The sequence below is a fragment of the Enhydra lutris genome, unplaced genomic scaffold, assembly GCF_002288905.1.
Source record: "Enhydra lutris kenyoni isolate GAN:26980312 unplaced genomic scaffold, ASM228890v2 scaffoldscaffold54, whole genome shotgun sequence".
Taxonomy (NCBI): domain Eukaryota; kingdom Metazoa; phylum Chordata; class Mammalia; order Carnivora; family Mustelidae; genus Enhydra; species Enhydra lutris.
In genome coordinates, this window is record NW_019154138.1 from 3,548,307 (window position 1) to 3,572,959 (window position 24,653).

The following is a 24,653-nucleotide window of genomic DNA, read 5'->3' on the forward strand; positions in this document are numbered from 1 at the left end:
CCTTTTGTGTTTTCCCTTGCGCATGTCACGTAGGTAATTCCTTACCCAGCTCTATCTCGAGGACCTAAATCAGAGACTGGTACACTGCTAGTACCCAATAAATGGTGTTAAATGAATGGGCTTAGGTCACGAAGTTCTCAGTTATCTTTTTATTTCCACTTTAGAATTTTATAAAGCAGAACCTACATTAAGAACATTTTGGAATTTTAAAAAATATCACACACAAAATTAAGAGAATTAGAGAAATCTTCTAAATTTCAACATAAATCATTGGAAAAAGCTGAGTTTGATTTTACTTTGAAAGTCTTTTTTTTTTTTTTAATAATTAAGATTGTCTCTGAATCAGCATACTATTTATTTTCCTCAATTTTACAACATCAAATGACTGAAAGGGCTTGACTCTTTGCCACAGCTAACACTCGCGTGCTTATACATGCATCCTGCACGGCGGCCTGGCTCCACGAGGTAAGGACTACCGAGGCCGAGCAAGGTCACTCAGCATCTCGAGTGCACAGCCAGGACATGAACTTTGATTCTAAAGCTACTGTGCTACAAAGAGTAGTCTGCATTATTCTTTGTAGTATAATGCAGCATTCTAGTATTTATCTAGGTGAGCAAAAAAGTTATTCGACTATGTCCACTCTTCATAAAAAATGTCTACTAATAGTCGCTACTTGTGTGTAAATGAAAAAAATGATAAATGACTGCTCTATAATCTTTACACTGAACATTCAAAACCAGTGATCTTTTAAAAAGACACCATTCATGGGAAGGGTGTGCTGGCCTCCCTTGGGAGTACCGCTATTAGAAGAGTTAACTCAGAAGATCTAAATTTAAATATTTAAAAATCACTGTTGTAAGAATCCCTCCCATTTAGGGTGGAGAGAACAGTCAACAGGAAGCTATAACACAGGATGGGTAGGGCTCCTCAACAGGAAGAGATCTGAAAAAAAGGAAGACAACAGAGAGAGAAAAGGGAAAGTGGAGAAGAAAGTTTATTTTCTGTGCTTCCAGCCATCCCACCCCCAATAAAATTCAAGAGATACCGGAATCTTTTGCATGTTATATTAACTATATTATGTGAAGAAAAGAAAGTAATGGTAAATCAAAGTTGATAAATTTACTTGGGTTACTGCAAATTCAACTTCTCTACAAAAATTTAATGTGCACATTTTGGAGTGACTAAAGACTACATCTGCAGGATGCACTTTCATTTCAAATGTAATAACAAGCATTTGCAGATTTTTAAACCTGGAATATGGCTTGGGGCTGGATTGAGTCTTCCTGCAAGGAGTGGGATAAACATTTTATAGTCCCCTTTCCTTTGTAGATTTTGCCAAAGACGGGTAACTGGTTTACATTACAGTTTCTTAAGTCTGTAGGAAAGGGCAGGACCTGATGCCACCTGAACATTAGGAGTACAAGAATCATCACCAAGGCAAATGTTTTTCCTTCCCAATTAAATGGATCTGAGAATCATTGAGAGCCAAGCCCATACTCCGACATCTGCACACCAAGACAATTCTTCAAATGTAAAACTGTGATACAGATGGTCACTGTAATGAGTGGGAAACTGTGTGCATCTACACATGACTCATTCCTACTCTCCTCTAACTCCTCTGAGTCTGGGCCCAAGCTCTTCACTCTGATTTCTTCCTCGTGCTTCCTGACTTATACCCCCACTCATTTCTTCTTCACAAAATCCCTCTCCTGTCTTGCTCTCCTTTCTCTAGCCTCCTGCCTACCCTAGCTCTGAGAGCTGGCACCCTAATGCTTGCAATTATTTTGGGAGACTGCACTTTAAACCTTCTTCTACACATGTGAGAACACCGAGGCCCAGTGTGGTTCATGTCTTGCCAGAGGTCCACAACTAAGAGCAAGAGCTAAAACCAGAACTCCAACTTCCTGACGTGGTAAGGCTCCAGGATCATCTCAGTTCATTTCCCATCCTACTCAGAGCCATGATTAAAACCTCAAAAGACACGACTTATTTTTTGAGCTCTCCTTTTCTCCCAGCAGGTGCACAGCGAGGCCCTTAATCCCCCTCCCAAACATGCCTTTCATCAGTGGTTGTTCTGAGATGGCACCTATTCTTTTCTGCCACTAACCTCTCTTTTGAATAAACTATCATGTTTATGCGGTCTCGTGAAGCTTGATGATGAAGTGTCCCTCCCACCTCTGCCGCCTTGCTATGGTACCAGTTCTGGTCCTTCCAGGGAGAGTCCTCCTGTGGGGAGGTGGCAAAGAGCAGGTTACTGCTCACTGGAATTCTCTTTGCAGTGGGAGGAGTTCCTATGCTTCAACATCAAATTCCATCCTTTAAAGGGAAGTAGAGAGCTTTCACCTCTAAAAGTCCTCATAATTCATCTAATCAATCTTATCCTGGAATTCCAGGTGATGTTTCTTTCACAGCAAATATAAATCTATCTGAATACTAACCTATTCAACAGCCTCTCAATAAGTATTAGTAGTGAATGCCAATATTTATTTGTATCAATTCCAAATGAGAATTTCCTGCTTCAATTTTCTCTGTATGAAAACTTTCTTTTTTGAATATTTCCTACTTTAATATGATCTGCCTATAAAACTAATACTGTACTGGATCTCTTATCGCTCTAACCAAAAAACAAAGGCATACAGATTTTATAACAGTTACTATTTCTGACAAAGAATTTCCTTTACCTGGCTAAGAATTTTCATCCCTGAGTGCAACAGCTTCTTTGCAGCTTTATAATAAATGGTCTCAGGTTTGTTGTAAATCATAGCATTAGTACACATTAGTTTGAAGTTATCCTGCAGAGAGAATATTAAGGAGAAAAATGCATTTAAAACAAAACAAAGCCCCTTCTTGCCCCTGTTTGAAATCATACAGGTCCTTGAAAAATTAAGGCAGATAAAACCAATAAAAAACCCTGTCCTTTCCTTTCACTGTTTATTAAACAACATTAAATCAATTTAGTAAGTTTTAAAACTAAGAAAACAAATACTAATTTAAATATTGCACTACATTCCTTCCCAAATTAAGACTTTTTTAACGAACTACATAAATGTTTAGATCCTAAGATGAAATTTAATGGATTTCTTCACTATAACCTTGACACACACAAAAAGAATTGGAAGAAAATTCTTCTATTTAATAGAATAATTTTAAAAAATTGTTTTTTTTGAGAGAGAGGAAACGAGATCCAGAGTGGGTGGTGGGGGGAGGGGGATTAGGGGAATGGACAAAGGGAGAGGGAGAGAGAATCCTAAGCAGGCTCCTTACCCAGCACAGAGTCTGACGTGGGGCTTGATCTCATGACCCTGAGACCATGACCTGAGCCCAAATCAAGAGTTGGACCGGTGGTAACAGACTGAGCCACCCACCCGCCCCTAAAATAATCTTAATTGAGTTCATGTAATTAAAAAATATTACTCCTGGTTTTAAAACAAACATCTTAAATTTCCATTTATGAATTAAATAATTTCAAATTTTGATGAAAACTGACAGGGTTAGATTATCACAATATTTTTTTAGGAAATTCAAATTAACTGAGCAAAAATGTTAAAATATTTACACTAATTTTAAGTGTTAGCTATCATAAGCTAAACATAATTTACTGAATGCTGCAAAATCATGCCAATGTGAAATAAACCATACAATCTCAAAGAGTTGGAACATGTAGTCGGAGTAGTCAAATTATCAAAACTGTACTTTTGGGTTAAATTTCAAAGTACCTACATGTGCTGGAGAGCTCAATGCCACTGCATAGTTTCATGGTTAAGTAATTTTTTACACTGTATAAATGTGGCAGTGATTATGCCAAGGTCAGAGTTAAAATGGTAAAAACCCAACAACAAAAAATTCCCCCTAAACAAACTCTTCCTCCATATCCAAAACAAATATTCAAACCCCACTATTTAATAACTAGTGATGACAGCTTAGGACACTTAAATAGAACAAAATAGGTAGACTTAGTATTATCTGAAAGCATATGAGAAGACAGACTCAAGGATCACAAGAAGTCTGGTATTAAAGTAGATGGAAGTACCTGTGGATCCTTGTCCCTGGCCAAATCTGTAGACAATAAGAATTTGCTAGGTCCTGCATCTTCCAGAATGTGATGAAAGCCATTCATTCACTCCTCAAGCATATATATATACACACCAAATTGAACACAAAATTTTCCATGTAATTTTAGCAGGATCCCCCTTAAAGGCCCATCTGTGGCTTCCATCCAGAGGACCCCAGGTTAAGGACCCCAGCTATTGGTTTTCTGAAAAGCTTCCATTCCATTCAGAATTACTAAATATATATTTTGGGAAATGGGAGGCAATCGAGGAAGGACATCAGATAATTATTACTTATAAAAGGGACCACTGGGCCTCTAACCAGCAAGAGAGTACTGGATTATTCCACTGAGCTCATCTGTTAAGGAAATGTGTAGATTCCACTAATCCTAACTGTCATATGCTAGGCTTTACTGGGCTCTGGGGTAATGGCACGTGGTCATTCAAAAAGTTAAATGACCTTTCTGCATACTTTTCAGGTAATTAAAAAAAACTGAACAGCTTAATGAGCTCAATTAACTAATTAATATTACATCAGGCTATTGATTTTTCCCCAAAGGAAAATGCAATAATGTAGAAAACTCTGAAAAGTCAAAGTATTAGTTTATTTCAGTTACAACAAATCTTAATAATCATTTGTGCAAAAACACGTAGGGCACACATTTCTCCTTTCTCCTGTCATTGTAAGAGAAAGATCAGAGGAAAACTATTTACTAAAAGAAAAAAAAAACCAACCCTGTGAAATTTTTTTTCCACTAAGCAGTAAGAAGGTCAGAAATATGCTGAAATAAACCTTTCTAGCCTAACTTTCACCAGATGAGAAGTTTGGAAAGCTTCCTTTTCTGTGAATACAAGAGAATGTAATTCAGGTTTCCAGAGTAAGTGGAATGTTATCTATGCATTCGAATGGATAGGAAAGATAGAATTAAATACTAGTTTTAAATTTTTTTTTTTTAAAGATTTTATTTATTTATTTGACACAGAGAGAGATCACAAGCAGACAGAGAGGCAGGCAGAGAGAGAGGGGGAAGCAGGCTCCCTGCTGAGCAGAGAGCCGGATGCGGGGCTTGATCCCAGGACCCTGAGATCATGACCTGAGCCGAAGGCAGCGGCTTAACCCACTGAGCCACCCAGGCACCCTAAATACTAGTTTTATTCATAAATCTCAACCGATTGATATGTGGATTAAAAAAAGGTAAAAAGATAATCTAACCAATTAGGGTCTAGTACTTAGGTCAGATGAATACTACAAAGTTTATTTAGAAAAAATAAAGGTAAAATAGGTATTATCTACACCAGTTAAGTTTGGGCGGTGTGATACAGAGAAAATTTCTGAAAACACATGGTTGCTTTCTTTGAAGGTCAAAATGAAGAGTATGCTGTTGAAATCAACATACACCACAACTACTTAAAGATGGAAAAACTTCCACTGTAACATCAGGCACACACATCATCCTCTCGTCCCTTATGTGTTCTTCACTTTTTAAAAAATTCCCTTCCTCTCTTTTGAAGAAAATACGCTCAACAAATATAGCCAAACTGAGTTTGGGAAGCAACTGACTTCCATCAAAGAGAAGTGTAATTAAACTTTTGTTTACTATTTCTGGACAAGTCAACTTCTCCTCTATTTGAGAGACATGCTACACTTTAGCTGTCTAGAAACAGAAAAGGAAACTACTTTGTCACAACTTTCATTTCAGTATCAATTTTACTCGTATTGGTCTGAAATGAAAAATGACATTTTTTCATTTTATTTTATTTATTTTTTTTTAAAGATTTTATTTATTTATTTGACAGACAGATCACAAGTAGACAGAGAGGCAGGCAGAGAGAGAAGGGGGAAAGCAGGCTCCCTGTGAGCAGAGAGGCCGACGCGGGACTCGATCCCAGGACCCTGGGATCACGACCCGAGCCGAAAGCAGAGGCTTAACCCACTGAGCCACCCAGGCGCCCCACATTTTTTCATTTTAAAGTTTGAGAATATATATTGTAGAACATATGAAATTCAAAATTTTTCTAAAATGCCCCCAAATAATAAAAAGACAGCAGATGGCTTAGTTTGTCTGGTTTTCTATCACCAAGCTCAAAAATGTTTTCTGAGACAGAAAAATACAAACATTTTGGATATTAAAATAAATTTAATTCTCTGCAAAATAAGAAGTCAATGAGAAAGCCTCCTATAACCAGATATGCAGACTTCTACCAAGTATATATATATAGTATCCAAGAGTTTGACTCTCAACTGAATAGTTATGTTACTCTGGTTAGTTTTCTAATCACAACGTAAGTAACTATGGTTACCTTTAGTTCTTCTATGGACTGGTAATCATTGTTCTTAATCTTTTCTTTCATGGTGCTAAAATCCATTGGGTGCTTAATGATCATGGAGTAGCCGGGAGCAATAAAATCAGTCACAGGAAATGAAAAGAAAGCACTTGGGTCTTTTCTGTGAAGATATGAAAAAGGCAGTTTTATTTCTACTGCAAACAAACCTACTGGTCTGGGCGCAAAAGTCAGGGGAAACATTTCAGTGCAGAAAGAATCTGTAGTATGCTAACATGCTCTTCACTGCAAATTGAAAGAATGATTTTATTTAAAAAAAAATTTTTTTTTTATTTACTTGACAGAGATTACAAGTAGGCAGAGAGGCAGTCAGAGAGAGAGGAGGAACAGTTTCCCTGCTGAGCAGAGAGCCCGATTCGGGGAACGATCCCAGGACCCTGAGACCATGACCCGAGCCAAAGGCAGAGGCTTAACCCACTGAACCACCCAGGCGCCCCATGGAATGATTTTATTTTTTAAAAGACTTTTTTAGGGGCGCCTGGGTGGCTCAGTGGGTTAGGCCACTGCCTTCGGCTCAGGTCATGATCTCAGGGTCCTGTGATCAAGTCCTGCATCGGGCTCTCTGCTCAGCGGAGAGCCTGCTTCCCTCTCTCTCTCTCTGCCTGCCTCTGCCTACTTGTGATCTCTCTCTGTCAAAAAATTAAATAAAATCTTTAAAAAAAAAAAAAAAAAGAATAAAAGACTTTTTTAAAAATTTATCTGACAGAGAGGGAGAGTGAGCACAGCAGGGAGAGTGGGAGAGGGAGAAGCAGGCTCCCCACTGAGTAGGGAACTCTACGTGGGGGCTTAATCCCAGGACCCTGAGATGATCACCTGAGCCTAAGGCAGATGCCTAACTGAGCCACCAGGTGCCCCTGAAGGAATGGTTTTAAAGACTCATAATAACAAGGTTAAGATGTTTTATATACTAGCTGTACCCTTAAGACAGAGAATCTTTTAAAATATGCAGGCTAATAAATCTGTAGCACCTCCTACATAGGGAAAAATGAAACAAAAGATCTAAGACTAACTGACCAATGTCATGGCTTTTGGGAGATAAGCACTATATATTTTTTTCAACCATAGGGGAAAAGATGGAAAGAATAACTGTAATGCACACCTACAATCTTCCATACTGATATATAACTGTAAGCTGTGGACTCCTAATGGGCCACACAATTCACGTGAGTATCTGTATTTTCTTAATCAGTGGCTCTGACTTTTGTGTGTGTAGGGGAGTACTCAAAAAACTGCCATTAAAAAGGTCCTCATATGACCCCCAAACTTAAGAACCAGTGCTTTCTATTGTAGGCTCTCAATTCTGGCTGTGCATGAGAATCAAGAGAGGAGCTTTAAAAAAAAAAAATTCCAGGTTTGGGGGGTGGCTCACCCTAGACCCACTACATCAGAATCTCCTGGGAAGGAGGGTCTGTCCAGGCACTGGTACTGAGTACTGGTATTGCAGTATCTGGGCTTGGTAATCCTAGTACTGACAGGGTTGAAGACCACTGTGTATGATTAGGTCATTAGATTGATTTTCTCCTCTGGAAATTTGGCAAAGCAAAGTTTTCTTACTCCAAATAATCATTAACAATAAAAATGGTTTAAAAAGTAGTAATAAGAGCAACTTTCAGAATGTATTTACCATATGCAGGACCAATGGAAGGTGCCTGATGTATTTTTTATCAAATTCTTACAAAAACCATCAAGGTGGTGGCAGCCTCACTTAGAGATGAGGGAACTGGGGTTCAGAGGTCAATTTTTTTGTTCTAGGTCATAAATCTGATAGAAGATAGAGCTGGAATCTAAACTCAGCTGTTTGTTTTTCCTTAGCAGGATGTCTAGGCAGTGAGACTAGAAAATAAAGAATAAACAAAAATACCCAGTCTGTCTATAGTAGTTACTATGCATAACAACACTGATCATCTCTGGAGGACTTCTTCAGAGCAAATTATCTATACCCACCCTTGAATCAGACATTTTAACAGAACCCTAACCAACTACACCATTTACCAGCATTTGGGCTGAGCTGAAGGATGAGGAATCACTAATGAGCATTCAATAAATGTGGCTCTGAGTTCTAATTCCCAAAATGTTTGGAGAAATGTCAACATCCTTGGACTAAGAGAGACCTTTTCTTTAAAGATTTTATTTATTTATTTGAGAGAGAGAGAGAGAGAGATATGTCACAAACGGGGAGAGGCAGAGGGGGAAGCAGGCTCCCACTGAGCAGGGAGCCCAATGTGGGACTCAACCCCAGGACCTGATTATCATGACCTGAGGTGAAGGCAGACGCTTAACCAACTGAGCCACCCAGGCACCCCTAAGAGAGACCCTGTTAAGTGGATTTCTTTTAAGTTGACATCATTAAGCTACATCCTGGTCTCATGTTACAAAACATAAAACTTCAAAGGGAGCCAAAACACTTCAAAATCATACAGTCTAATAGAGTCAGAACACCTACTGTTTACCTGTTCAAATTTGGGGACAAGTAATGAATGACTTACTTAAGTGTAAAGACTTGAGATGTAATTTTCTCATTTATCCTGTTAACACCAAAAAGGGAGAGAGGCCACTAACTTCTCGTCTTAATTTCAAAGCTGGAGAGGTGGTGAATACTGAGAGCACAAGAGGCTTTAACTTACAAAATGATTTATAATGTGTTCTGGGGTTGACACAGGACAACCCAGTGAGAAGAAAGTTCACTAAGAGAATGCATGCCCTCCACCCATGAATCCTCTGTAAATAATAGGTCTTTGAACTTAAAATTCAAATTCCGAGTAGAGACAGGTATCAAAAATATGTATTTTAATAAAAATGGAGTTATTTTTTTCCCCTTTTATGAACTTAACATTGGTTTAATCTAGATACTGTAATTTTTAGAACAAAATTTTGCATGTAAGAAAAGGTCACAAATTCTCTTTAGTTTGTTTCTTCTTTCAGACTTAATAATTACTGAATATTCACAGCACGATAAGCACTGAACAAATATATAGAAGGTATTTTCATCTATTAGTGAAGTGAAAATATCTGTATTGTTTATTCCTGGTTTAAAATTTCAACATCAGAAGTTACTTTAAAGAGAAATTTGCCATTAAGAGTATTATGTAACACTCTTCAAGTTGCCAGTTAAAACAAACCAAAGGAGAACATTTTTAAAGTCAGCTTCTTAAAGTACTTTATACTGCCAGGCAAAATATTTATCATCCACTTTAAAATCACGTACATTTGGATTCAGGCCACGAAATGTGGCTTTAAATAATCAAAAATAGAGAAGTGGTTTGGATCCTATATTTCCCATTTTAATTTCCAAGTTATAAAAATGTTGGAAAAAACATTTACCTCTGTAATTGTCTCATCAGTTGATTCAAAGCTTCTTGAAGGGGTGTCTGTTCTACTTCTAAAGCAAAGAAGAAAGGGAAAGAGTATTTTCAAAAGGAAGATTCTAGAGAGTATTGTTTAGCTTATTTTCTATGAGTTACCTCATATCCATCATTAACTATCTCACACAGCAATTCCATTTCTCTTACAAATATACTGAACTATGAAAATTTCAACTCAAAATTGAAGCTAATTTAAAGCTCTTATGCAGTGACAGAAAAAAGAACACTTCAAAAAATTCAATTAAACAGCTTTTAAAATTTAACTTAAAAACTAAAAACCTACTTTCCCTGGCTACAACCCTTAAAATAATTTCAGCCTCCTCATTCACAGTAGTTAATGCAGAGTTAGTCCAACCTTCTTGTTTGGCTAAAGAGCTTGCAAGAGGCTTCTCAGGAGGCAAGTCTAATCTTACAGGGGCCTGGCACTGGAGGTCTTTTTCTGCCTCATTCTCCACACGGTCCCGATCTCGCTTCTTTTTATCCTCCTAAATGGAACAAAGGGAAACAATTTAGAATTACTTCAGAATTAATACCATAAAAACAAACAATACTCATTTCATTGAAAAAACAAAAAACAAGCAACAAAACCCAAAAGAGCAAAAAAAAAAAAAAAAATCACTCAGAAAAGATAGTCTTAATAATGAAATCTTAATGTATTTTACTGCCATCTACTGGAAAAGGAGAGAATCACAGTTCAAGGGCAAGGGCGGGGGTGGGAGGTAGTGCTTCTATATCCCAGAAATAACCAATTAGAAAAATAATTACTATACACAAAAGATAACATACCTAGGAATAAATCTAATAAAAGATGCCCAATACCCTTTGGGAAAAATTATGAAACATTATTGAAAGTTCACTGTGGAAAACCAGAATAAAGGAGATATACCATGTTCATGAACTGAAAGATAATCAATTCTCTCCCAAGTAATCTATAAGTAAAATGTAAGTGAAAATTTAAGACAGAATTTTTCATGAAATTTGACAAGCCAAGCATAGAATTTATCTTGAAGAGTGAGGCATCAAGAGTATCTACACAATTTTGAAAAAAAATCACAATAAGATGTGTCATATCAGACAGTATTTGTATAAAGTGATAATAATTAAGACAATGTGATCTGACAGACAAACAGACTAACATACAGAGTCCAGAAACAGACTTGTAACATAGAAAAGTCTTGTTATATCAGGGGTGGCATCAAAAATCAATGACAAAAGGGTAGTGCTGGGATAACTGGATATCTACATGAAAAAGAAAATAAAATTAGATCTCTCCTTCATATCATACACAAAAGGAAATTTCAAGTAGACTAAAGACTTAAATGTACAAAGCAAAGCTTTAAAACTTCAGATAAATAAAAGGAATCTTCATGACCCAAGAGTAGGGAAAGATTTTCTTACCCAGAAGCAAAGCCAAAACACTAGCTATTAACTGAGATAAAGTACTTCTAACACAAAAATCTCATATAAAGTATTAGCAAAAATCACAAAGAGCATTTATTCAGGTAAACTTCAGGTAAAAAGGAAAATGGGTAGAAAATGGGTAAAGGATATCACAGGTAATTCCTACAAGAAACCTGAAATAAAAAAAAATATGAAAACAAGCTCAAGCTCCCGAGAACTCTGGGAATTACAAATTTAAAAATTAGAATGCATTTCATATCTCTGATTGACAAAAATTAAAATGCCTGAAAATGTCAAATCTTGATGAAAATGTAGAGAAACTGGGCTCTCATACCTTATAGATGGGTGAGTAAATAGGTATAATAACTAGAACAATGAACAATATCTAGTAAGGCTGATGATGCCTTTACCCTACTACTCAGCTATTCTATTCTTGGGCATACACCCTAAAGAAACTTCCTTTCACACAGTATACATGAAGGATAGGTATAAGAATACTTACTGCCACACTCTGAAATAGTAAAAAATTATGAACAATCCAGTATCTACCAAAAGAAAATGGATTAATATGAATATTTAGACAGCAGGCAAAATTAATAGGCTAAAGTTACACTGTATCAAAATATATGTTAAGAAATATAATTTCTAGAGACAAAAGTTGAGAATAAGTGTTACTAGTTCTATAGTTTGAAAACGTGTATATGTATATTATTCACAGATCTATGTAGAAGTAGTAAAATTACAAAAACAAATATGCAAGCGATGCACATGAAACTCATGAAAATGGTTCACTCTAGTGCAAGGGAGAGAGGAATGAGATTCTGGAAGAATACACATAAGGCTTCAACTGGATCTATACTCTTAATTTCTTAAAAACAAAAACCCCAAAACCAAAAAACATCAAGCAAAAGGTACAATGCTGAAATCTGCTAAAGCTGGGTGGTTGGTATCCAGGTAGCAGTTTTATCATTTTTTAAAAATTAAATTTCTAATAAAATTGCCCCAAAATGTCATTTTATGACTCTGAGAATCAAGATTCTCCACAGGATCTTATCAACTCCAGAACTATTTTCTTGGCTTATGTCCTCATTTATTGTCCTAGTATCTAGGGCAGTGGTTCTCAAAGTGTGCTCCTTGACCAGCACCATCAGCTGGGAAATTGCTAGATGTGTAAATTCTGAGTTCCAATTAGGTTTTCAAGCTTCAGTGCACATCAGAATCACCTAAAGAGTTTGCTGAAACCTTAATATCTTGGCCCTGTCTCCAGAATTACCCATCCAGTAGGTCTAAGGTAGAGCCTATGAGTATTATCAACACGTTTCCAGGCCATTAGGGTGTTGCTGCTATAGGAAACACACTGAGCTATCACTGATAGAGGGCTTCCCTTCTAAGGGTCCAAAGAATCTAATACAGAATGTATGACTGGCTTAAAAGCTCCAGAGAAAAATGCTATAAACTGCACTCATTATGCCCTTGATCTCAGTTACTATCGAGTTGACTGGTGTCTTTTATGGCTTCGTGACAGACTCTGGAGCAGCAAATCTTGACTTTGGAAAGTTTGTATCTTTTGCCCAGAAAGCTTGGCATGAATCTTTGTAGGCTGGAAGATTTCCACCTGTTCAATGGAAAAAGACCCCCTAGAGACTCAGATTCCTTCCTAGTAAAAGTAAATTGTGGAGTGAGGACAGCTTGGAAGGCAAAGCACTCTCCTAGGTGCAAAGAACTAGGGCCATAGTCCCAGGAATCTAGAGCAGGGGTTGGCAAACTTTTCTGGTAAATGGTCAGATAGTATATAATTTAGTTTTGTGGTCCATAAGGTCTGTCACAACTACTAAGCTTTGCCGTTGGCATGAAAGCAGCCACAGACAATACATAATAAATGAGTTTTATCTGTGTTCCAATAAAACTTTATTTATAAAACCAGGTGGCACCGGCCATGGTTGCTGATGGTCTATGGGCTCAAGTTCTAGCCCCAGCTTCATCCTTAACACACTCTGTGACCTTCTTAGGCAACTCCTTTTATCATGAGGCCTCTTCATCATCCATAAGACAGAGATTTAACTGCTGATTTTATTTATCCTAGAATATCAATGAGATTGTGAAATGAGGTCAAGTAATAGAAAAGTTGAAAAAGTACCAAAGGAAGGTACTACCTGATAACTTTATCTTGTCAGCCTGGTCTACAGTAACCACCTTATTTTCAGTGACAAGAGAATATAGCCTTCTGGGCTAGGGTCCAAAAGAGAAAGAGCATATAAAAACCTACACTCAGAAACTACCCTAAACTGAATGGAGATACTGTAATGTATTAGTGGCAGATTAGGAATTAGCGGACATGGCATCTAGTTTACCAGATTGTGATCTTGAACAGGTTACCCCACTCACTTACTCTCAGTTTCATTTACAAAACAAGACGCTTTGAGCTCTACAGTTCCCTCTCCACTTAAAATTCTGATTTCAACCTTATTTTCTTCATGATTCAGAATATAGTAGAGAATCTTCCTGCAAATGTCCCTTACAAAAGGTTACAGAGATGTAAAACCAAAAGTTAACACAGTTATGCTCAATAGTTAGTGCATTCTGCCAGTTACATATAGAGAATGAAACAAAAATACTAGAGCCATTTAACTTCAGTCAGCCAAGGAAGAGGGTTTAGTTACAGTTTATAAATGGGTTTGCCACTTATTAGCTATCAGATTGTACATAAACTGTGTAATTTGGGGGGACTAATTTTCTTATCTCTAACATACACAAAAGGGGCACCTGAGTGGCTCCATCGGTTAAGTGGTCTGCCTTTGGCTCCGGGTCCTTTGAGCCTAAGCCCAGCCTTGCCTCTGGCTCCCTGCACTGTGCAAAGTCTGCTTCTCCCTCTGCCCCTTCCCTCGCTTGTGCTCCCTCTTTCTCTCAAATAAATAAAATTGTAAAAAAAAAAAAAAAACACCTCACAATAGTACCTCAGAAGATTGTTTTGAGGATGAAATAAGATAGTGTATGTGGAATTCCAGTGAAGTACTCACTCACAGTGTTCACTCATTCATTCATGTATTCAGCAAATAAGTGAGGTTCTACTGTGTGGATACACACTGGTGGATAAAACACACACAGCCCTGCCCTTAGGCAGCCGAGAATGTTAACAACAGAGACACGCATTAAACTCATTAAAAAAACCCAAACAGATTTCATGGGGAGAGTAACTGTCGGGTGAATCTAATTTAGACTGGACAAGTGTGGGAAGGCTTCTATAAGGAAGTAACATTTGAGCTGAGATCTGAAGGACAGAATTTAGCCAGCCTGCTGGGGGGGTGGGGAGGTGGAAAGAGCATTCCAGACAGAGGAAGTATCCTTTGTGCAAGGTCCAGGCAGCAGAGGAACCATGGCTTTCTGTTAACTACAAACACACTGGACTTAATTTCAGACTCTAATTTATTCACAACTCAATGGCAAGTTATTCCTTTGCGAACGACACTTTTGAAGCAAATCTCTCTTCATATTATGATTCCAACACTCACTGTACTATGTTACAAACACATCTGTCTCTGTCGCTGGAGTTCCTCGTGGGTAGGGTCCCCTGTTATTTTCGGCTCTGTACCCCCAAGCTCAACAATGCCTAACACATAATACTTGCAGAATTACAGGAAACAGCATGAAAAGAGAAAGTGAAATATGCAAATTAACAGCTGAAGTCCTTAGTTTTAAGGACTGTCCTCCAGGTTGACTACTTTTGGAGATCTAGATATAGATACAAAGATCTCTAACTATATTCAAATAATGCTTCCAATGTGCAAAATAATTCCAGAACTTCCCTGTAACAGGTGATTTTTAAAATTTTTTTTATTTTTTATTTTTTTAAAGATTTTATTTATTTATTTGACAGAGAGAGGTCACAAGTAGGCGGAGAGGCAGGTAGAGAAGAGAGGAAGGGAAGCAGGCTCCCTGCTGATCAGAGAGCCCAATGCGGGGCTCGATCCCAGGACCCTGGGATCATGACCTGAGCCAAAGGCAGAGGCTCTAACCCACTGAGCCACCCAGGTGCCCCGTAACAGGTGATTTTAGAATGTAATTGAAAAATCAGTCTTACTACTTTGCAGTGATGCCTCATTCCGGCAAAAGAGCATCAACAGATTGAAAACAGCATCTGCTGCACAATTTAGTCGTTAGGTCTCCTTTGTCTTCCCCCAGCTTCCCAAAACAAAATGAGAAACACTTTCCTTGGGACTCCCAGAACACTTTATTTATACCTCTGCTAGAATTTATACCAGGCCATGAAGTTTATCTATCCTTTAACATCTGCTTTCCCAGCCCAACTCTGAGCTCCTCCTATTTGGCAGGAAATGTATTTTATTAATCTTCCTCATTTGAATCTAGTACAAAGTCTGGCACACAAGCCGTGTCCAGTAAATGTCCGGGGAATACATAAACGAATAAATAGCCTTTCCATCAGAGAAGCAACACTACTCTTATGCTTTTAGAGTCCTTCCTTCTGAAGTGGCACAGCTAGCTCATTTGGAAGTGTGACTCTTGATCTCAGGATCATGGCTTCAAGCCCCACATTGGTATACAGATTACCACAAAAAAAAAAAATACATAAATAAACTTTAGGGGCACCTGGCTGTCTCATTTGGTAGAGCATGTGATTCTTGACCTCAGGGTTGTGAGTTCAAGCCCCACGCTGGGTGCAGAGATTACAAAAAAAAAAAGAAAAAGAAAAAAGGTTAAACACACAAACACAAACACACACACAACAAAAAGAGGATAGCCTCAGGAGGAAACCAGAGTGGGAGGATTTTCTGCCATGAGATCCTGGGTGTGGCAGATGTCACACCAAACAAATCAATGAATTGTTTTGACCGAATTTTCATTCTGTTTAATTATAGTCATTCATTTCTTCTCTCTGGTTATGAGCTATCTTATCCTCTATGCCCCAGCTCAGCAATACAATGAGATACTAACAGGACCTATCCCACATCTGTTATTTGTAAGAAGACAGTAAACACGATGGCATACAATAAACACTCAAATGTTGGTTTTGAGTATGTATCCCCCTTGGAATCTAGTTTAGTGCTTTAATAAAATAGGTGCTTATTGGAATTTATTATATGATGGCTTCAAATTCTCACTAAAAGTTTTAACCTCAGCTTTATAAATATCCTATATGTTAATGCTTATGATTTAAAATTTTTAAAAAAATCTCTCATTTTATCCTGCTAAGATCTCTAGCAAAGGGACTAGTCTAACATCTTTGGCATTGAAACCTGAAGCTGACTTGCAAAACTGTTAAGACAGAATTTGGGTTACGATTATGTTTTTCAGGAACACGGGTCTGAGTTTTAATAAAGGAATTCAGAGCTCTCATCTGAGCTCTTTCATTAGAAAACCTTCTAGGTAGTTCTCCTTACGCCCAGCCTCTGCTCTTCAATAGCTACTAGATGCTGCTAACAGATTAACATTACTAAGGCACTCAACTTTTATCATTCTTCCACTCAGAAAGTCTCTGACTGCTTAGGGTCAACATATTCAAGTTCAAACTTCTTCCTCTGACACCTCACCTGCGGTTCAGGTCTCATCCCTTACCCCCACTTCCTTTATTCTGTGCTTAAAAAGAAAACTCCATTCTGTCCCTTATATACACCCTCACACTGGCCCAGCTCCCTGCTACCGTTCTCAGCCCTCGCTGGTATGCAGCGTCCTAAACTCCGCTTCTCTCTGCAGCACGGTGGAGTTCTCTTCAGGCATCGCTTCTAAATCAGTGCGCAGGTGAAAACTGGGTCGTCAGATTACCTTTGAAAATCTCTGCAGTAGCCAATAAAGGGCCATACTCATGGCCATACACACAGGATCCTTCACATTTAATTGTACAAGATGAAAAGAACCTATGTTACAAATATAGCTCAGAGTATAGTTGATCCCATGTTGCCTGAACCATGCAGTGCAACATCACGATGTTCTAACTTCTAAAGACCACCTCAAACACGGCTTCCTGAGCAAAGTCTTCTGTGATTCCCCCCAACCAGCCCAGCACCCCTCCAGAGCCTCTTGGAGCTAGAACTCTCTGTCTCTGTTAGGACACAAATTTTAACCTCCCACTCCTACAAAGGGAGTGGAGGGCGTTGTCCACTCTAACAACTCTTTTCATGTTAATGACCTCCTGAGTGCGGGATTTGAGTTCTTGTTCCGGCACTGTGTGACAATGAGCAACTTACTAACCTCTCTGAGCCTTAGTCTTCTCACCTGTAAAAGAGCAGATGGTATAATCTGGCACTTTTACTTTTGGGCATGTATCTGAAAGAACAGATTCCTGAAGAGATCCTTATATGACCATGTTAACAGCAGCAATATTTATCATAGCCAAGAGGCAAAAGCAAACCAGGTGTCTACTGATGATGAATGGATAAACATGGTATATTCATACAACCCAGTATCATTCAGCCTTAAAAAGGAGGGAAATTCTAACACCTGCCACAACATGGATGAACCTCCAGGAGAGTATACAAAACGAGCCAGTCACAAAAAGACAAATACTGTGTGATTCCACTTCTATGAGACACCTAGAGTAGTCACACTCACAGAGAAAGAAAGCAGAATGGTGGAGGGTGGGGGATATGGAGAGTTGTTGAACAGGTATAAAAAAGTTCTGGAAACTGGATGTATAACAATGTAAGTATACTCAACAGTACTGAGCAGGACGCTTAAAGATAGTTAAGATGGTAAAGCTTATGCTAAATATATTTTACCACCATTTTAAAAGAAGAGATGGTAATGCCAGCTTCATAGATTATAGTCAAGAGTAAGGGGAGATAACAGATATTACACAGTAAACGCAGGGCCCAGCCTGTAATATGTACGCATTCTGTGTACAGTATTCATGCAGTTTTTTTAGTAATCAGGTACGTGTGTTATGTGTGAATGGTTGTTATTTCACTTAAAATGGTTTTGTAAACACTTCTGTAGTTTTTATAAATCACGACACTATCAGTGTAATGGCCAACACAGAATTTTACTTGCTGCCCCTCAGTTTTACTTCACTGCCCTCTTGTGCCTATATTACTAGGCCAAATGATGTGAGCATTTTTCATCAGCTGTTATTTTGTTATATGATGTGGAAATAAATAACTTGAAAATGTAAAGCTGGACCTTCAGGAAAGGGTCATGTTATACATAGTAAGAATTATGCCAGCACACAAATTCCTTGCCAATCACTCAGCATTCAAACGCTCAGGGGAAAAATAGAACACAACACATTTTCACAGGGGTGATGTTTAAATTAAATGGCCTGATTAAAACAAAAGTATACACACCCACACACATATAGTACTCGTAATGCTCTGGTTGGTATTAAATGTCACCACTCTACATAGAGAAATACAGATACTAATGTATTTGTTTGGGCATTTTAAACTAATATAACCAGGGCCTTCCATACTCAAGAGAAGAGTATCGTTTAACTCAAACACTTCTGAAAAAGTATAGGGTTTTACGTTTTATGTGTGTGTGCTTCCCCAAAATTTTATCTTCCACAAGTAACAGATCCTCCATCCCCTTCCCCAACTAACACTTCCCAGCCTCCCTAGCAGCTAGGATGGCCATGTGGTTAAGTAAGTTCTGTGTGATGAAATATAAGCACAAGTTACATATGCCTTTCAGAAAAATGCTTTAAAAGGGAAAGGGCATGCTTTATCTTTTCCCTGCATTCTTCCTCCTGCTGCATGGAACTGACAGAAGCATCACTCCTCCCTCAGAACCACACATCCCCCAGCCGCTCCGAGGCCCATGGGTGTCATACAGCTGATTCTCCCCAAGAAGAGACTTGAAGCAACTGCTGTTCCTAGAACTCCCTGGAGATCCAGAACATAGCTCAGAGAGGTGTGTCCTTCTGAAGCCTCCCTACCTAGACAACACTATCAAAAGAACACCTCTCCCCATCCCGTCTGGCCTGCAAAAAAAGAGATGACCCAAACAGCCTCTATAGAACCAATGACATCTCAGAGAATGTCCCCTGGTCCCTGGTCCTGAATCCTGGGGAAATGGGACCTAGCACAAATTCACTTAACTTCTTTGAGTTTCCATTTTACCTTTTATAAAATGGAAACTAACCTACCTGTCCTATTCTGCAGGGTGTTCTGTCCAAGTAAGACTATGGATGCAAAAGCATCTTAATTTACAATGGAATCAAAATATAATGAAGGCTAATGACATTTAGAGCTACAGTCAAGAAAGACCAGAGTGGCTGGAACAGACAGGAAGAATTCCAGGAACTTACCCTGAAGATATCCTTATAAAATTATACAGAGATTTGTGTCCATGAGACTCACTGCAGCTTTATTTATAGCATTTAGACATAATATAAAATAAAATAAGGTACATCAATATAACCAAATACTATGTAGTTAATAAAAAGAATGAGGTAAGTGATAAAAGAAATAAAGAACATAAGCGTATCAGCTGGTGTTATGGTGCCAGGACTAAAATTGGAAGTGGTTAAAAGGGATGACCTCACCTACCAGTTAAATGAGATGAACAAAGTAGAGAAGAGACTACAGGGGATCAAAGTCGCCCACACACCTGGGAGATGAGAGGCAAGTGGAGAAGTGTGCAGATCACAGACAGCAAGTTACCTCCTCCGTGCAGAAGTGGCCACCTAGGAGAAGAGTTCAAATCCCAGCAACCAGAAAAGCTCAAACCTGGAACCACCAGGAACCAGAAAGTCTCCGGACTGGATGCCAGTCAGGAGTGGGGAGAGATGCTGGAATGAAAACGAGCAGCGGCTGGGAGGACCTTCAGTCTCCTTCCCTGGTTGGCCCCCGAAATACCAGCAGTCAGGTAATAACCTTGTTTCAGGAGGGATTTTTCTCTGGATAACAGACACCTGGGGGATCCACCAAAATGAATGGGTCTCTGTTTAGTGACTCTCCAGCTGACAAACTGTCTAGACACAGAGTATTTCATCAGGCTGTTGTGCGGCCCATGGAAATAGAGAGAGACTAGGAAGGCTCAACAGATAACAGATAAGGGATGTGGTTAACGTAAAAAAGAGGAGACCAAGAAAATAAACTGAAGAACTTGAGGGGAAATAAGAGATAGAGCAAAAGAAAACAAGGAAAAAAAAAAGGCAACAAACCCATCAATTAGTATCCTCAGGGAAAAACAAGAACAGGGTGCTATTAAACAAGGATAATGAGGGGCGCCTGAGTAGCTCAGTGGGTTACAGCCTCTCCCTTCGGCTCAGGTCATGATCCCAGGGTGCTGGGATCGAGCCTGCTTCCCCCTCTCTCTCTGCCTACTTGTGATCTCTGTCAAATAAATAAATAAAATCTTAAAAAACAAAACAAGGACAATGAGAGAAGAAGATGCTTTCAAAATTCTAGGAGACAGAATTTTTACTCTGGAATTCCATGCTGAGGGGAACTATCAAGCTATAGGAGCAGACTATATTAGGGTAGACTAAAGATGTTCAATCACATAAGGACTTAGAAAAACCTACCTCCTATGAATGCTTTCTTAGAAGTTCCTAGAATTAAGATTCCACCAGAAAAAGGGAGTAAATATAACATGGGATCCAGGAAAGAGGCAAAGGAGGGTCCCAGAAGGCCTAGAGAACAAATAATCTAGACTAGAGCAGGAGGTCACAGAGGGCCACAAGATGGATGTCTCAAGAAGAGGGCAACTGTTTGGCAATGTGAAAAACAGAAATCAGATGGGTTTTATAAATCTGTCAAGAGTTTGGGAAGAGGGGTGCCTGTGTGGCTCAGTGGGTTAAGCCTCTGCCTTTGGCTCAGGTCATGATCTCAGGGTCCTGGGATCCAGGCGCATTGGGCTCTCTACTCAGCAGGGTGCCTGCTTCCCCCTCTCTCTCTGCCTGCCTCTCTGCCTACTTGTGATTCCTCGCTCTCTGTCAAATAAATAAATAAAATATTAAAAAAAAAATTTGGGGAAGAATTGGTACATGACTACCAAACCAATGAAGTAATTAACGAGGGACCAAGACCAGATCTGTATTTATTTTACTTGCCATCAGTGAACAATAATTAAACAGTGAATACTGATTTAACCAACAACTGTGGTGTACCTATACTGGGAGAACAGAGGAAGAGAAACTGGGGACAGGAAGCGGTATTAGAATGCTAATTTAAATTCTCATTTTCTATAAGAGATCTGTAAAAGATGTAAACCGATAAATCAGGAAATACCATAAACCTACATTTAAAAAAGAAGACAGATATCCCAAAAAAACCCCGAAAAGTTTGGGAAGTAAAACTCTAGGCTGGGGTAGGACACTGCTTTTGTGTTAAAAGCCTTGAAGTACTCTTAATTTTTAAAAAAATATGTTCAAGAACTACTTTACAAATAACAAAAAATAATTAAAAAAAAAAAGAGAGAGAGACTATGTGAGGGACTAAGGTGAGGAAAATTTATTGCCCTCCTTTTATTCACTTCTGTATTGCTTGAATCTCTTAAATCATATGCATACAGCATATGGAAGAAAACATTAGATAGTTCTATACACTGACACAGCCTAGCCAAAGGCAACTAAAAATTAAGGCTGAAAAATAACTGATTTAAGAAATTCTAAAGAGTCTCTAAGATTTAGTGACTTGCCATGTGTTTAATCACATGGAATAGAACATTGCTGGTACATATAAACAAGAAAAATTACAAAGCTAACTTATGGAAATCTATTCTCAAGACCTAGTAATGGATTTAGTAAGTCACTCAGGGACAGGTTAAATCTGGGAAGTGCAGAAGTCTAGGAAAATTCCAGATATATGTGTATGATCATTCATGAAAGTTAATTATTATTATTTTGTCCCACTTGTGAACCAATAGCACCTACTCCCCTCCTCCTTTTTCCTATTAACTGCAAATGGTTAAAATGCTCATTTTTATCACTGGTGTGTCATATCCCTTAAAGGTCTCTGATCGAATTTTCTCTTCAACAGACTCAAGCTTTAAGATCAAAGCTGCTCATTATATATCTGGCATCACAGTATTTACTTCAGAACAAAATCTGAACCCCGACAGATCCCACTCACTTCTGAACTGATTTCTTTTTTAAAAAGATTTTATTTATTTGACAGACAGACATCACAAGTAGGCAGAGAGGCAGGCAGCCAGAGAGGAAGGGAAGCAGGCTCCCCACTGAGCAGAGAGGCCGATGCAGGGCTCCACGGCTCAATCCCAGGACTCTGGGATCATGACCTGAGCCCAAGGCAGAGGCTTTAACCCACTGAGCCACCCAGGGGCCCCTGTCCTGATGATTTTTGACAAAGCTCCAACACTGAGGCTTTTCTGAGCATGACTTTTACCTTTCCTGGGTGGAGAAAATACTCTGACACTGCTCCTGAAGTTCAGGACTTAGCTGCTCGCTCACCGGCTGTGAGAGTAACTAAGAGTATAATTAAATCGAGAGTTGCTGAAACTCACAGGTGATTCGTGTTTCTGTGTTGCCCCGCTCCGCCTCCAAACAAGGCTGACTTTACAGGCGTTTTAGAGTCTCGCTAGACACCAAAAGAAAGTGAGGCTGCCAGCGGGCGGCGGGAACTCTTGAAAAGGGGTACCCCCAGCAACACGGAAGCCACGCAACGACATTTACCTTTACTCGTCTCCGTTTTCTTCCCTTTTCTTCCCCTGGAAGCTGCTTCTCTCCTTTCTTTCGCTTTTTCCGCTTTCTGTCCTTGTGTTTGTCATGATCGTTTTTGTCTTCGAAGAGGCTTGAGTCGTGCCCCGAGCTGCCCGTGGAGAGCTCGGTGACCTCGTTCCCTCCCACTTTGAGGACCAGCTTCAAGGGCTTCTCTACATACTCTTAAACAAAAGGAGAGAGCCTGGATTACCGGCGGACGCGCGGGGCAGCGTCCACAATGCAGAGGCAGCGTGGGCAGAGGGAGAAGGGGCGCCACGGCCGCGGCGGCTTTGGGCACGCAGTGGGCGCCCCGCGAAACACCTGTTGACTGACGGACACTTGCCCCGAGGGTGTCCCGAACGCTGCGGGCCTCTGGGCGCCGTCTCACACCTCCCGGCAAGAGCCCCGCCGGGGACCAGGGATCTGGGGTTCGAATGCGGCCCCCCGCCTGGGGTATGCGCTGCCTCCGGCGGGCCGCGCCCCCTTCGCGGGTCCCGGCCTGCCCGTGGGAGGTGCGGTCCCCGGTCCGCCTCCGGAGCTCGAGAGTGGTCTCGAAGGAGCGAGGATCCTCCTCCCTCCCCCACCCCCCTCCCAAGCCCGGAGCCGCCGCGGGCCCGCCGCCCCCGCACCGCGGCCCACTCCTCACCCTCATAGAGATGTTTGTCCGACTTGTGCTTCTTGTGCTTCTTGCCCATATCCGACCGGGCCCCGGTGCCCGCCCCCCGCGCCAGGCCCAGGCCGTGCGGCGCCGCTTCCGGTCCGGGCCAGGCAAGCGGAGGGCGGGAGCGGGGCCCGCGAGACCCCGCGCCGCGAGGCAGGGGGACGGCGTGCGCCGGGCGGCGCGAGGCCCCTCACGAGAAGACGGCGCGCGAAACCCGACCGTAGCCCGAGAGCGGCGGCAGGGCTGCGAGCGGCCGGCGCGGAGGCGGGAGAGAGGGCCCGCCGCGCGCGCTGGGTGCTGTCTGCTGCCCGTGGCGGCCCCTGGCGGCTGGAGGTGGCTCTGCAACCCGCGGGTCGGGGGCGGAGTCCGAGTCGGGGGGAAGAGTCCGAGTCCGGGGGCAGAGACCGGGCCGGGGGCGGGGTTCACTGCTCAGAATCTCTTGCCTCTCTCCTCTCCTCTCTCTTCCTTCCTCACCTTTCTCTTTCTCTCTTCTACCTTCTCTTCCTCCCTTCCTCTCTTTCTTCCCTCCGTCCTTCTCTCCGTTTTTCTGTCTCTGTCGATCTGATTGTCCGTCTCCCTCTTTCTCTCCTTCCCTTCCTCTCTCTGTCTCTGTCTCATTGTCTCTCTGTCTCTCCCATCCTCTCTCCAACTGTTTCTGTCTGTCCGCCAGTCTTTCCATCTCTCCCTTCCGTCCTCTCTGTTCCTTTCTCTTTCCTCCCTCCCTCTTTCCTCCCTCCTCTCTCTTTCCCTCTCTTCCTTTCCTCTCTATCTCCCTTCCCTCCCTCTTCCTACCACTCTTTTTTTTTTCTATCATCCTTCCCTCTTCCCTGACTCCACACTTCTACCCCTGTCCCCCTTGTTTCTGTCTTCCCTTTGACAATATTTATTGAACCTTGTACTAGATGCCAGATCCCACAAATCCAGCACATGGGTAACTAGAAGGATTCTAATCTTAAGAACAAAATAAAACAAAAACCCTTATGTGCTGGGTCTGTAACTAAAACTGTAACTAAACTAACTAAAACAACATAAAAAAATATGAAACCGAGTGTTTTTTGGTAAAACTCATATATGGAAATAAACGTTGACGTCTGGATGAAAAGGTTCTGGTAGGGTGAAAGTGGACTGTTTTAGTTTTAGTTTTATGCTTCTCCCTATTGTTTGAAAAATTTTTCATGTACATGTTAAATTATTAAAAGCTTTTATTTATTTAACTTTTTTT

The 24,653-nt window shown here is 40.3% G+C and overlaps 1 protein-coding gene across 2 annotated transcripts in view; it reads right to left on the reverse strand.

Moving 5' to 3' along the window:
- LOC111157360 (bromodomain containing 7) overlaps window positions 1–23,676 on the reverse strand; it is a 35,211-nt gene extending 11,535 nt beyond the window's left edge. For both annotated transcript variants that reach the window (XM_022518704.1, XM_022518703.1), the window contains exons 1-6: window positions 23,417–23,676; window positions 22,744–22,952; window positions 10,111–10,240; window positions 9,715–9,772; window positions 6,352–6,496; window positions 2,683–2,793 (exon numbers count right to left, since the gene is read on the reverse strand). In XM_022518704.1, the coding sequence (XP_022374412.1) occupies window positions 2,683–2,793; window positions 6,352–6,496; window positions 9,715–9,772; window positions 10,111–10,240; window positions 22,744–22,952; window positions 23,417–23,465 (702 nt within the window). In that variant the 5' untranslated portion in view covers window positions 23,466–23,676. The remainder of the gene's footprint in view (window positions 1–2,682; window positions 2,794–6,351; window positions 6,497–9,714; window positions 9,773–10,110; window positions 10,241–22,743; window positions 22,953–23,416) is intronic.
- Between the last annotated feature and the right edge of the window lie 977 nt (window positions 23,677–24,653).